The 13,210-nt window shown below is 42.0% G+C and overlaps 1 protein-coding gene across 30 annotated transcripts in view; it reads left to right on the top strand.

The window, feature by feature from the left end:
- Positions 1–13,210, top strand: part of NEB (nebulin) — a 215,487-nt gene that overhangs the window by 153,224 nt on the left and 49,053 nt on the right. For all 30 annotated transcript variants that reach the window (XM_082464810.1, XM_082464809.1, XM_082464808.1 and 27 more), the window contains 12 exons: positions 1,117–1,230; positions 1,547–1,744; positions 2,080–2,184; positions 2,829–2,933; positions 3,775–3,882; positions 4,962–5,069; positions 6,246–6,353; positions 6,883–6,987; positions 7,091–7,195; positions 8,205–8,303; positions 8,637–8,747; positions 12,494–12,598. In XM_082464810.1, the coding sequence (XP_082320936.1) occupies positions 1,117–1,230; positions 1,547–1,744; positions 2,080–2,184; positions 2,829–2,933; positions 3,775–3,882; positions 4,962–5,069; positions 6,246–6,353; positions 6,883–6,987; positions 7,091–7,195; positions 8,205–8,303; positions 8,637–8,747; positions 12,494–12,598 (1,371 nt within the window). The remainder of the gene's footprint in view (positions 1–1,116; positions 1,231–1,546; positions 1,745–2,079; positions 2,185–2,828; positions 2,934–3,774; positions 3,883–4,961; positions 5,070–6,245; positions 6,354–6,882; positions 6,988–7,090; positions 7,196–8,204; positions 8,304–8,636; positions 8,748–12,493; positions 12,599–13,210) is intronic.

Below are 13,210 nucleotides of genomic sequence, written 5' to 3'. Positions count from 1 at the left end.
CTATTCTCTTCACTTAAATGCTAATGACCCAGGAAACTGATTTCACTACTGTTTAATGGGCCTAGAGAGTCATAGTTTAGAAAAAGACTTTGTTAGACAATATATGGAATTAATTTAATTTTTACCCACAGGAAAAATTAAATCTGTATGATTTTTCCCAGAGCCAACTCTATTTGGAAGATTGCAAACAGACTAGCCCAAAGGAGCAAGCTTTTCATTTGGGAAGAGAATTTTTGTAGATAGGATTCAGAAAGTTCAGCAAAGACTTCTTCCTTTAGTCATGAAAAAAGTCACAGAATACTATCTTCTTTATAATTGAAGAATAGCTTAGATGTAAGGAGTATGTGAACTAATGTTACGGAAAATTCTGATGGGAATTTTGTTTAGTTTCCAGTCAGTGAAGGGCTTTACTGGAGTTCTATATATATATACATATATACTCCCATCTTTCCTTTCTTTTTTTTTTTTTTTTTTACTGAGATGTGGGTCTCTGAGTTGTGAGAGAATTGTTATTTTATCATGTGCTAGGAGATTGGATCTTAGCCTCTGTAAGGGCCTTACTTCCTAATTCATGAAATCATGAAGCATTAATTAATAGGCAATATGGCTTAAGAACTAGACGCTGGTTTTCCCACAGAAGTTAGTTGCACTGTATTTTTGGAAAACCTTGTAGAAACTGAAATTCAAGGATTGAGTCTCTTAAGCATCAGGCTTGTCAGTTATTAAAAAACAAAGAAATTCCTGAGTACAATTTTATCTTTCACTTATGGTTAAGAAAAACAAAACCAATATCACAAAAGAGATCATTTAAAAATTACATAATCTTTAAAAGTAGTTGTGGTAACAGTAGAAGTACCAGTATTGGTACAGGGGTTTTAAAACCGGTACCTAAAGAACGTTTACACACAGTCTGCTCTAATCCTCAGGTAATCTGGAGGCAGGCACTGTGCCACCTCTGCCTGTGGGCACGGACAAGGAAACAAGCTCAGAGAAGTGCTGACCCCAACGTGGCCCATCTTAGAGTCGGGTCCTTCTGTTAAGTCTCATGCGTTTTTAACAATCCAGATCCATTACTCTTCAAAACTGTGTTTCTTCCTTTGTATTTTCTCTCTGTAGAGCAAATATCGGGAAGAATATGAAAAGTTCAAAGCTCTTTATACTTTACCCAAAAGTGTTGAAGATGATCTGAACACAGCACGGTGCCTCCGAGTTGGCAAGTTTAACATCGATGTAAGTGACCCCAAAGGCTGGCTTCAAAAGTCAAGTAACGGAGCCATGAACTATAAATCAGAACATGTTCTGTTCAACAACGCGTATGGCATTGACCATGCACGTGTGAGGAAGCTAAGTGTTCTTTCAGCCCATACTGCTTCCCCCACCGCCATGAATCTGTAGAAAGTGTCAGAAACTTCCAGTCCCCACCCTGCCCCTAACCAACTGCTGTAAATTGGTTCCCCTGACCTCTCTGGTGTCTAAGAAAGGCACGTATCGCCATGATTCCTTGCGTAATTCCCTGTGTAACTGGCATGTTACATTATCTTCACAGCGCCTGTACAGATCCGTTTATGAGAAGAACAAGATGAAAATCCACATGGTGCCCGACATGGTAGAGATGGTTACCGCTAAGGATTCTCAGAAGAAAGTCAGTGAGATCGATTACCGCCTTCACCTCCACGAGTGGACTTGCCACCCTAACTTGCAAGTCAACAGTCACGTCAGGAAGGTCACAGACGAGATCAGCAACGTAAGCCCATTGCTTATGAAGATCTCCCCTCCCCAGGCCCATACGCCCACCCTGAAGAGAGACTGACTCACTGGTTCTTCACCTGGTTCTTCAGCTCAGCCCTCTTCCAGTATTGCTTTTCTGTACACCCATAGGTCTGTCAGGGATTCAGAGCCATCCCTGGAAGCAGGGCTCTCTATGCCGATGTCTCCAGGACACCCAGGGCCTCAGGGCATAATGTCTTGCTTTTCATTCCACAAGGTCATCCTGGGTCCGGAGGGTGTCCATGTCTTTGGTGTTAAAGTTACAGTAAAGTTTTCTTTTTCTGACCCCCTCCGTCTGATGCAATCCCCTAGATTGTGTACAAAGATGATCTCAACTGGCTGAAAGGCACCGGTTGCTACGTCTGGGACACTCCTGAGATTCTCCATGCCAAGCATGCTTACGATCTACGCGATGATGTGAGTTTGCCTTGTTTTTTGTTTTTTTAGCTCTTTAAAGTATGTTTCCTTCTCTGTGTAGTCTAGGGTCAAGGGGAGAGTATGTAAAGTATAGACATTGTCACACCCAGCTGCGTCTCAAGTGGTGTTGAGGATGGCTGAGCTGGAAGAAGATGCTGAGGAGCAGAGCACCCATTTCTCAGGAGTGCAAACAACGCAGATGAGCCGTCCCCTTGTCCTCTGGTGGAGAAGGGACCCCTGGCTCTTCTCACCACCTTCTGAACTATTTTGGATATATTAATGCACACATAATCCTCATTATGAGAAAAAACTCATTTGTTAGGAGTCTTTGATGCTATAGACGGGGTCTATTTGTAAAGAGGATTAGCTAGGCAAAATCATACTGTAATCAAGATTTCAGTAAGAAAGCTTAAACATTCCTAGGAAAGCAGTTGTCAAGCCTCCTAGAAGACTCAAAAAGATCCATGTGACTGTAAGCATTGATTACGCCGATTGTTATAAAATTCAAGTGCATGTTAGTCTGTTGAATAAGGGCTAATGTATGTAAATACCATGAGTTAAAAGCAACCAAACCCTCCGTGAAAACCAGCAATTTCTAATATAATGAATGGTCTAACACAGGCTTCTTTTCTTCCTTTCGGCAGATCAAGTACAAAGCTCATGCGCAGAAAACAAGGAATAACTACAAGCTGGTTACTGACACTCCCATCTATGTTCAGGCTGTCCAAAGTGGGAAACAACTAAGTGACGTAAGCGCCCACTGGGAAAGTTACTGCTGGGAGAGTAAAGACAGGGCCACTGCTCCAGCAGAAGTGGGAAAAACCAAAGTAGGGCAAGGCCAGGCCTTTTCTCAATGGGAAACCAGAGTTGGTGCCCTAGAAAGTACTTAAGAGTCTGCTCTTATTTCCTAAAACCTGATATGTTCCATCGGTTTCCTGGGGTGGCCTTGTAAGTGAGCCAAATCTATGAAATCCATGGTGTTTTAGAGCTTCCAAGGTTGCTTTTGTATCCTTGTGTTGTAAGCAACGGTTTATGCCTCGTAGTATCAGCCTTCTAATACATTAGTGCTCACTATGGTAAGATGAGGAGGGGAAGGTCTCTGCAGTTACAGATGTGGCCTCTACCACGCATAATCGGTGAGGCTTGAGAGAAGCTCTTAATCCCCCAAGCCTCAGCATCCTTATGCGGATGACTAGGAAGTGGATAGGAAGCACCCCCTGTAATGGCACAGTGACACAGAGCAGGCTGCCCACTTTTTTTTATTAACCCCAAAGGTTCATAAGCAAATATTAAATCCCACCAATGAGTCAGGACGTGAAAACTTATTCTTTTGGAATAGGTAGTGGTAAAATGCCCACTCTTCCCCTTCTTATGCCTGAGCTGACTCTTCCACTGATTTTTCAGTGTGGGGTCCATACCCTGGCTGTGGTCCTGGTGGACAAAGCACAGTATATGAGATAGAGTTCCCAAGGCAAAGGGGAGCAGGCTATTATTTTTTATAATAGGAGACTTGGGTTTGTGTTTACTTTGCTTCTTTCTAACCCTGCTGCCGTAGTCCACTCAGCTCACTCTGCTTCTCTCTGCACCCAGGCCGTCTACCACCATGACTACGTGCACAGCGTCAGAGGCAAAGTGGCTCCAACCACAAAAACTGTGGATCTGGACCGGGCCCTTCATGCACACAAGCTCCAGAGTGAGGTGAGAAATGAGACCTGGACAGAGTGCCCAGCAGAAATCCAGGACTCAGCTGACGAGGGCCAGGCCTCTGTAGAAGTGGCCTTGGCCTGGGCATCCTCAGCCTTTACAATTTACATCCTGACCTTGTAAATTGTAAAGGCTGTTTCATTCACATGAGCTAAACAAAACAAAACAAAAAACAGTGCACTGCTTGTCTTCCCTCTTGGCTGAGAGCAAGCAGTGGGCATTTTTGGAGCAATGCTTGCATAGAAGTTACATAGAACAGGGTCAGTCTACTATCTCTGCTCTCAAAAAGCTTAAAATCCAAGACAAGATGACAAAGACAAAGCATATAATCATAAAAGACTCTTTATTCAATACAATAAGAGATAAAGCTAGAAATTGCTGTTGGAATTCAGAAGAGAAGGAAACTAGATTCCACTCATGTGTTTAATATCCCTGTTCTTTGTTATCTGGTGGTGCTACTTTGGTCTCACCTTTAATGCTACTATCCTATACTGAATGTTAAAAGTAATTTGGTTTTTAATATTTTAAATACTATTCTTACTCCTTTAGCTCCCCTGAGAGACAGACTATTTCAAATCACAGATAGAAACTCCTTTCCTCCTTCTGCCAGGAATAAGAGCCTCCTGACCTGACAGCCTAAGATCAAGACACTGTATTTATGGGGCCCTGGGGGCTTCCAAAAATGCATCGTATAATTACGGCTATCTCGGGGATTGGTGATGGCTTGAATATCAGCTAAGGGTAGGGTTAACCACAGAGTTGGCACTAGCTGCCTATTTACTTTTCCCAAATTCTTGCTGGTTGCCATGCAGTCAACCAGGCGTATGTTTAGAAACACAGAAGAATTATTTTCTATAAACCCCTTCACTCATTGCTCTTTTTTTGAAAGCAGTATGTTAAGAGTAATTTGATTCATTGCTTGGCTCTTAGAATTTAGTTAATTTCTTCTTGAAATCAATTCAGTGAGTGTAAGTACACTAAGTATCAAATTGAAAACTTGGATCTGACTTGTTTAACTTAGATCAGTCATTTGATGTAGCTCTCATTTAACCTGTTCTTCTTTATCCTGGCAGAATCTGTACCGAAGAGCTGGCCTGCACTCCCTGCCCACTGGATATAGGCTTCCGGTTGACACCCCTCACTTCAAACACACCAAGGACACCCAATACATGAGCAGCTATGTGAGTGGTCTCCTCTTCATTAAGATGGGGCTTAAAGTGGGAAGGGGGACGCTTATATTTGTTAATATTCTATTCTCATCCCCCTAATCACACCCTGAATTTTCAACATGATATAATGATGGGAGCAGGGAAGGGGAGACGGTGTGTTTTCTAGGGGTGCTGCTCCTGCAATTCGGCAGTGCCTGGGTAGCCCAGTGGGTTAGCGTAGGATTTTCATGGGGTTGTATCTGCATCACTCAGTTACCTTGGCTCAGGGATCATGGCTGCCATGATGCCTCTACTTCTTTTGGCCTTAGCACAGAAGCATCCTGAACTATCCCAAGCCATCTACTGGAAATGCAACTTCATACATGCACTACTGCCGTGTAGCGATAGTGTTGTCTTCCTTCTGCAACATTTCATTGCAGAAGATACAACATCCCCGCGTGTTCCTTTGAAAGGAAAGGCTCTGATACGTGCCTCACTACTTACCCTCTGTGCCCATTTCATAGAAATCTCAGAGGGGTAGTTAGACTCTCACTACCTGAGAGCATTGCCCAGGCATTAGCTCTGATACCAACCTTTCCCACTAGTGTCAGGTTCGGACTTGGTGAATAAGGCCTGAAGAAACGTAGGCTATCGCAGTGACTCTGGCCTTCAGGTCATACCCACAAACCAACCATCAGCTGAAGAATGAGCTCTTCATTCCGTATTGCCCTCCAGAGTCCTGGGAATCAAACCTGCTGACCAGCAAAGTCCCATAGTCTGTGGCCCAATAATATGGTTTCCAAAGCAGAGTCACAGATTTAATCATCTAACATCATTTTTTAAATAGTCTATAAGGCCATTCATCCATCAGTCTTACAATTAGTCTCTTGTTTCTGCTTTGCATTTCTTAATTTCCTAGCCATATTGGGACTAAAAATACAGGTTTTTCTTGCATTTTGCATACCTACTTACAAACAGATTTAATCTAGGCAACCCTAAGTTATATTCCTTTCTGGACCTGGCTTTATTAGCCAACAAATAATTTTCAAGACTCAGATTATTACAAAAATTTTGTCAATGACTTTTTTTCATACTTAATGCTTAGAGAGTAATTTTCAGATGAAAGTGACAGCCCTTTTCCATTTAAGAAATGTGACGCTTACTCTCTGTTCACCCATCAGTGATCTCATTCTCACTTTGCTTCTGCAGTTCAAGTACAAAGAAGTTTATGAACACATGAAGGCAAATGGGTATACCCTTGGACCCAATGACGTCCCATTTGTCAATGTCCGAAGGGTCAACAACGTTACCAGTGAGGTACTGTAAATGTTAATTCTGTGGAGGAGTTTCAAAGACCTTGGCTTTGTTTGAAATGCATTAAGAATTCATTGTATTTCAGCTATAAACTTACACATCAACAAGGAATAAGGAGATCCTTTTTGTCACCATTTTGATACTGATATCCTGTGGCAATGTTTCTTTTATTTTGGTAATGCCATTGTAGAGACCCACCCCATCCATAGATTATAATGCAAATTAATTCCTTCTTTTGACATTTGTATTCAAAAATCTTTAGTAAGGTTGCATGTTAGTCTGACTCATGAACCTGGTTTTCTACATAAACTATCCAACCATCTGATAGAAAGTGGAAAGACTGTGCTCAAAATTCTTCACCCAAACAAAATAAATATCACTTTCTATTTTTTCTAATTTCAATCATTTTCTGTATCCTTAATCTCACTTCTCATGGCTCTTTAAATATGTACAATATTTGATTGTTGATTAGTGTATAGATGCCCTCATCATCCTACACTAACCATCTGGAATGGTTTTCCCTCCAATGTAGAGACTGTATCGACAGTTGTACCACAAACTGAAAGACAAGATCCACACAACTCCCGACACACCTGAAATCCGCCAAGTCAGGAAGACACAAGAGGCTGTCAGCGAGGTGGGTATTTTCTTAGGAGAGGGGGGAGGCCATGGAACCCAGGGATGAATGTCAACCATTCGGTCTCTAATTTATGTGTTTATGGGCATTTTTTTCCCTGTAGTTGATTTACAAATCAGACTTCTTCAAGATGCAAGGCCACATGATCTCTCTGCCATACACACCCCACGTGCTCCATTGCCGCTACGTGGGAGACATCACCAGTGATGTAAGCATCTCATACGGGTCTTTCTGGAAGACTCTTACCAAGAGGCAGGCTTGCTCTCAGCATGTAAGCCAGCCAGTCTTTGAGCAGCCTTTTGCATTGAGTAAACTTCTAAACTGAGTGTAGAACTTGGAGGTAAAGCAGTGTGGAAGCAAGACCCCACATTTCTCCAGCTGTGGAAATAGTAGTAAGAGGACCACTTGGGAGATACAAGAATGGCTGACCACCATTCTACATTCAACACCAAATCATTACCAACACCTCACTCCAAGTGGCCTCTGTCCAGGTCATGTTTAGTATCTTTCTCCTACTCACCCCTGCTCCCACCCACTTTAGCTACTTCCTGCTGAAATTTTTTTTTTCTCCTTGAATGTTTACTTCTCATAAAATACCACTCCATTTAATCTATGGTATTTTTCATCCATATAATAATAAAATAATAGCCGTATCTTCTTCTCAGTTCAGGGTTAGCAATTTAAATTTTAAAAACCTATGGGACTTCCCTGGTGGCGCAGTGGATAAGAATCCGCCTGACAATGCAGGGGACTCGGGTTCGAGCCCTGGTCTGGGAAGATCCCACATGCCGCAGAGCAGCTAAGCCCATGCGTCACAACTACTGAGCCTGCACTCTAGAGCCCCTGAACCACAACTACTGAGCCCATGTGCCACAACTACTGAAGCCTGCATGCCTAGAGCCTGTGCTCCACAAGAGAAGCCACCACAATGAGAAACCCACACACTGCAACAAAGAGTAGCCCCTGCTCGCCGCAACTAGAGAAAGCCTGAGTGCAGCAACAAAGACCCAATGCAACCAAAAATAAATCAATAAATAAGTTAAAAAAAATGTTTTTAAACCTATGACTTATTTGAGTTCAAGCAAACTCAGAGTACGGGGTGGATGTGTTGAACCAAAATGAAAGATCCATCACTAAAAAAGTATCACTGCTCTGTCTTATTTGTTCTTGATTTATATTTGCTCATGACCAGCTATATTTCTATGTTTGTGACACAGATTAAATACAAAGAAGACTTGCAGATCCTGAGGGGACTGGGCTGCTTCCTGTATGACACTCCTGACATGGTCCGCTCCCGGCACCTGCGGAAGCTCTGGGTGAGTGCACACCGTCCCAACACGCAGCTCCTCCTGCACAGCTTCACAAAGCTGGGCAGAAGGAATCTTTGTCTGTAGCTTCTGTTAAGGGGAAATTTGCCATTAACTCACTGAGCAAGTCATGACCCACTCAAGATGGTCTGTGCTGCCTAAAAAAGGTAATGAGCTTAGTTAAATGACGGTTGTTTTTGGTCCTGCTTGGGAAGACCTCCAGGACACAGGGAGGGTCAGTGTGGCTTGCACATGCCAGCCGTTTGAAAGACAACATGTGACCATGACATGCAATTCCTGAAGTTATTAATCAACTTGTATTTCCATTGTTGTTTTTTTAAGTCTAATTACCTATACACCGATAATGCAAGGAAGATGCGAGACAAATACAAAGTGGTGCTTGACACTCCAGAATACAGAAAAGTGCAGGAATTGAAGACACATCTGAGTGAAGTAAGTAAACCTGTCACCACAAGGGCCTCCTTCCTCTAGCGATCTTTTTTTAGGTAATTATATTGGGCCAAAATCTCCCTTCTGCCTTTAATTACAGAGTGGCCACCCTGTCTAAACAAGTCAGTTGACCTCATTTTGCCTCCATTTACTTATTTTGTCCCTCTTTAATAAGATGAGGCTATTGATACTTGCCCTACCTATGACTAGGACAGCTGAGAGTTTACATGATTTTATAGATTAGAGAGTCCTTCTGTCTTACACTATTGTTGTCTCCAAACTGAATTTATTTCAAAAATTTCTCTCTCATTAATTCCTGCTGTCAGGAACCCTAATCATTGCGGTGCAATCTGAAAAGTTTTTCAGTGGCTCTCTGCTCTGCTGCCCACTCAGGAAATTCCAAACAACTTAGTTTCATTTTCATCTGCCCCACCTGGCACCCAGGCTCCTGATTTATTGCCATTAGTTGTGCATAGATCTGATCCTCTCACCTATGTTGGTCCCTTGAGGGTTGGCCCCCCCATCTTATTTAGATGTGTATCCTATAGTGCTTTGGCCATAACAGATGTCCGTGTTTGCCAAGGACGAAATGTGCTTTCTAAAGGTAAGGGCATCCCACAAATGTAAATGGTTGCTCGTATTATAGGTCAGTGGGCCATTCTCATTCAACTCAGTTTGTCTTGTGGCCTCATTTATCAGACTCCATAAAGCTGTCAGGCCACTTCATGGACTCCCCATTCTTAGTAACTCTGATGGCTGCTGTTTAGGGATCACTTATGTCCTTAGACTTAAAGAAGCCTTGGCAAATCGAGCGTTGTCCTCAGTGGAGAGGATGTGCAGCCTCCTACACTTGGAGTGAGCCAGGGCAGAGGATGATTCATTCTTCAGCTTTTACAAATGCTACATTGAGCACATTTGCTTTCCTGAGCACTTCCCTCTGTTATTTCAACCAGTGCTAGCACTCAGATAGGAATGCGTATGGGGTTTCTTCTCAGTAAAGGTGCCTCTCCACGCTGGCTAAGTATCAGAATCATCTCTGAAATATTTTAAAACTACCCTTGAGTGGACTCCAACCTCAAGCCCCACACTAGATTCTCTGTGTCTGGACATCTGCATATTTTTAACTGCCTCACAGATGATTCTAATATTCAGGCAGTGTTGGAAACCACTGCTTTAAAGTATCACATCTCTCCTCCAGCCAATAATTAAATAATTAAAAATTGTTTGATAACTTAAAGTGCTTATTGGCATCTTTTGAAATACCTTTACTTCTCTCAGCTGTCTGGGTTCAGAATTATCTAAAACTTTAATTTCTCTTCTTCCCAATTCCTATTGGGATTTTGTGCATATTATGCAACAACATTGAGGAAGAAAAAATAGATATTTTTTAGTGGTGCAATTTCTCTCACACTTGCCTCACTGTAGAATGACCTGAGCTTGAGAAAATACCGATTTGAGCTACTACCCTGGATTCAGAAGGTCCGGGGTAGAGCCTGCAAATCTGTTCTTACTAAGGGGTTTTTAGGATCAGGTGAGTTTGGGAAACACTGGCTTAGTAAAAAGTTTGATGGCCAAAAGTTCAAGTTACTGACTTTTGACTTGTCTTTAAATTGTGCAGATTCTTGACATGTATGTATCTGTAGTACTAGGAAGCAGAGATGTTGTCCCAAGGAGTATAAACAATGCATACCTAAGTACAGGGGAAATACACTTCAAAGGGAATCATAGAAATGGCATGGGAGAGGTGGGTCTTAGTTCCAGATTTACTTCCAATTTGTTGTGTGACTTTTTCTAATTCACAACTTTAACACCCTAATTTCCTGAGCTAGAGAACTGGACTAGGTAATGATTTGGGCTTCTTTTAGCTATAAAATTCTATGATTTTGTTGATTTGATTTATTCAAAAATTTAGCCTGGGAGAAACAGTACATTTCTGTTTTGTTTATCTCCTTTCTTTCATTGGTGACACCAAAAACAGCCCTAAGCAGATGAGCTATATTTTGTTTCACCTTGCACTTGTATATAGTTTAGATGTAAAGAAATGGACACGTACATACATGTGTATATACATATTATTTATTTCCTACGTTTTATCTGTTCAACCAGCATTTTTATCCATGATTAGGATTTATTTGTTATCCATTTAGACTTTCTCATTTACCTCATTATATTAAATATCCTCAATATTTATTAGAGGACTACTGTTTTTCAGATCTTCTATCTAAATATGAGGTGATAAAAGAATGATAAAACTGAGCTCCTGCATTCCATGGGCTCATAATCTCTGGGAAGAAACAGACATCAGTATGATAAATGATATCCTGTAGGAATGATCAGAACAGTATGGACTCCAGGAGTTCTCCAGGCACATAAGAGTGGGAAGAAAATTCTAGGTAGAAGGCACAGTATGTGAAATTGGCCATAATGAATTCTAGAAACTGGGACTAGTTTCAGATATCACATGGGGAGTGTGGAAGACTGTTGGGAAATGAGACTGGAGACATAGGATAGAAGAAGCCAGGTTATGAAGACTCGTGGGTGATATATTAATGATCTTGGACTTGATGAGAAGTCATTGATGAAATATTTCTGAGCAGGATAGATCTGAGCATTAACATCTAATTAGATCTGAACTCTAAGAAAATCTCTTTCTTGGGCTTGTGAAAGATGGGTAAGCCATGTGAAGTGTCCAATAGAGGATTTGGGAAGGTGGTTTAGAGGCTCTTAAGGATGTGTAGAAAGAAACAATACAGGAGGCTGAACTAGGGCCATGGCAGTGGGAAAGGAGAAGAAGGTCAGATTTAAGGAGTATCACAAAGTCAGGAGCCCAGGATTCATGACCATTTTGATGTGGGAATGAGGGAGAAGGGGTCTAGGATGACTCCCCAAGTTTCTGGCCTGCATGACTAGGATATCAAGGAGCCATTTAACAAAATTTGAAAACCATCAATCTCAAATTGATGGTTGAGGTCCTGGGTAGAGATGAGGTTACCCAAGGAGAATGTATAGGGTAAAAGGGGCCAACCCTTAACTCTAGCTAATAGCAGCCTTTGGGGGAGCGCAGAACCATAGAAGGAAGCTGAGGAGTGCCTAGAAAGATGGGAGGCCCCCTAGGGGAGAATGGGGGAATGGAAGGCAGAGAACAGAGTTCAGGAATGAAATTGCTGAGCAGTTACAGTTGCTGCAGAAAAGCATTCTAGGATGTAGCAATTGTAATTGTTTGTGGTAGTCTTAATGAAATTCATTTCATTGGAGTGGTTGGGTGGAAGCCAAACTATTGCCTTGTGAAATTAATCAAAAGAGAGAAAAAGGCAAAACACATAGTTTGCTTGGTTGTGAAAGAAAGGAAAAAGGCCATTGGCAGAACTTGGAAAAGGCTTAATGAAGGGAGGGACTTGGGTCTGTTTGCAGAAGAAGGGAGAGGGCTGGAACATCGGGAGGGTTGAAGATATAGACAGGCAGAAGGTAACTGCTGGAACAGGGTCCTAGAAGGGACAGGTGAGAAGGGAACAAGAACACAGCAGATGGCTTGGAACTTGGACAGGCTGCGGAATGTCTCTAATTTTGATACAAGGAAAAAAAGAAAAGGAAGGCTAAGGAGGTTAAAAAAATGTATTGGTTTATTGGACAGAAACTGAGATTGCTGGGAGAGGCCCTGCTTTTTCTCTGAAGTAAGCAATAAAGGCATCTGCAGAGCATAGAATGTGTCAATGAAGCAGAAATGATGGTTATGACTGTTTTATGTCCAGCTGGTGTACAGAGCTGCAGGCAAGAAGCAGAAGTCAATCTTCACTTCAGTTCCTGATACTCCTGATCTTATAAGAGCCAAGCGAGGGCAGAAGCTTCAGAGCCAGGTAACATTCACACATGAAGATTCATAAACCTGCCACAGGGGGTGGTTCTGTGTGCCTGACCACTCCTGCCAGTGGCAGAGCCTCACACTTGGTTGTCCTGATGCAGCCTCATGCCCTTTAACTTCAAGAAGCTGTTTTCTTTGGGGCCGTCTTCACTAGGGTATGTTTTACAAGAGCAGGTAATGCCATGTCTTCTTTTCTAAGTTCTATACAACTTTAGTCATTGGATGAGTGGTCTGTGGATTCCAGGTGGTGAAAATAAATTTTTTAATTCATTCCACAGGACCTATATTTTGTCCACAGATAAATGAAACCACAATTCATGCATTCAGGCAAAAATGAAAAAAAATATGTTGAAGACTATCAGAATCCTCTCATTCTTCTATCAGCATTTTTTATCACGTGGATTTAGACTAGACCATACTCAGCAGCAGGAATGTTAGATGACTGGAGCGCGTAATGTGTTTCCTAATGTGAGACAGAGGGAGAAACAAATAAACAGAAACACACATAACAACAACAACAAATCAGGACAATAACAAGTCGACACTGCCCTCGCATCTCAGGGTTAGAAATGAGTAAAGAGGACTGAATACTAAATAAGGGGTGTTT

This window comes from Balaenoptera physalus (genome assembly GCF_965194825.1).
Source record: "Balaenoptera physalus genome assembly, chromosome: 6".
NCBI classification, from domain to species: Eukaryota; Metazoa; Chordata; class Mammalia; order Artiodactyla; family Balaenopteridae; genus Balaenoptera; species Balaenoptera physalus.
The sequence above is the reverse complement of the archived record's forward strand: the minus strand, read 5'-3'. Positions and strand labels throughout refer to the sequence as shown.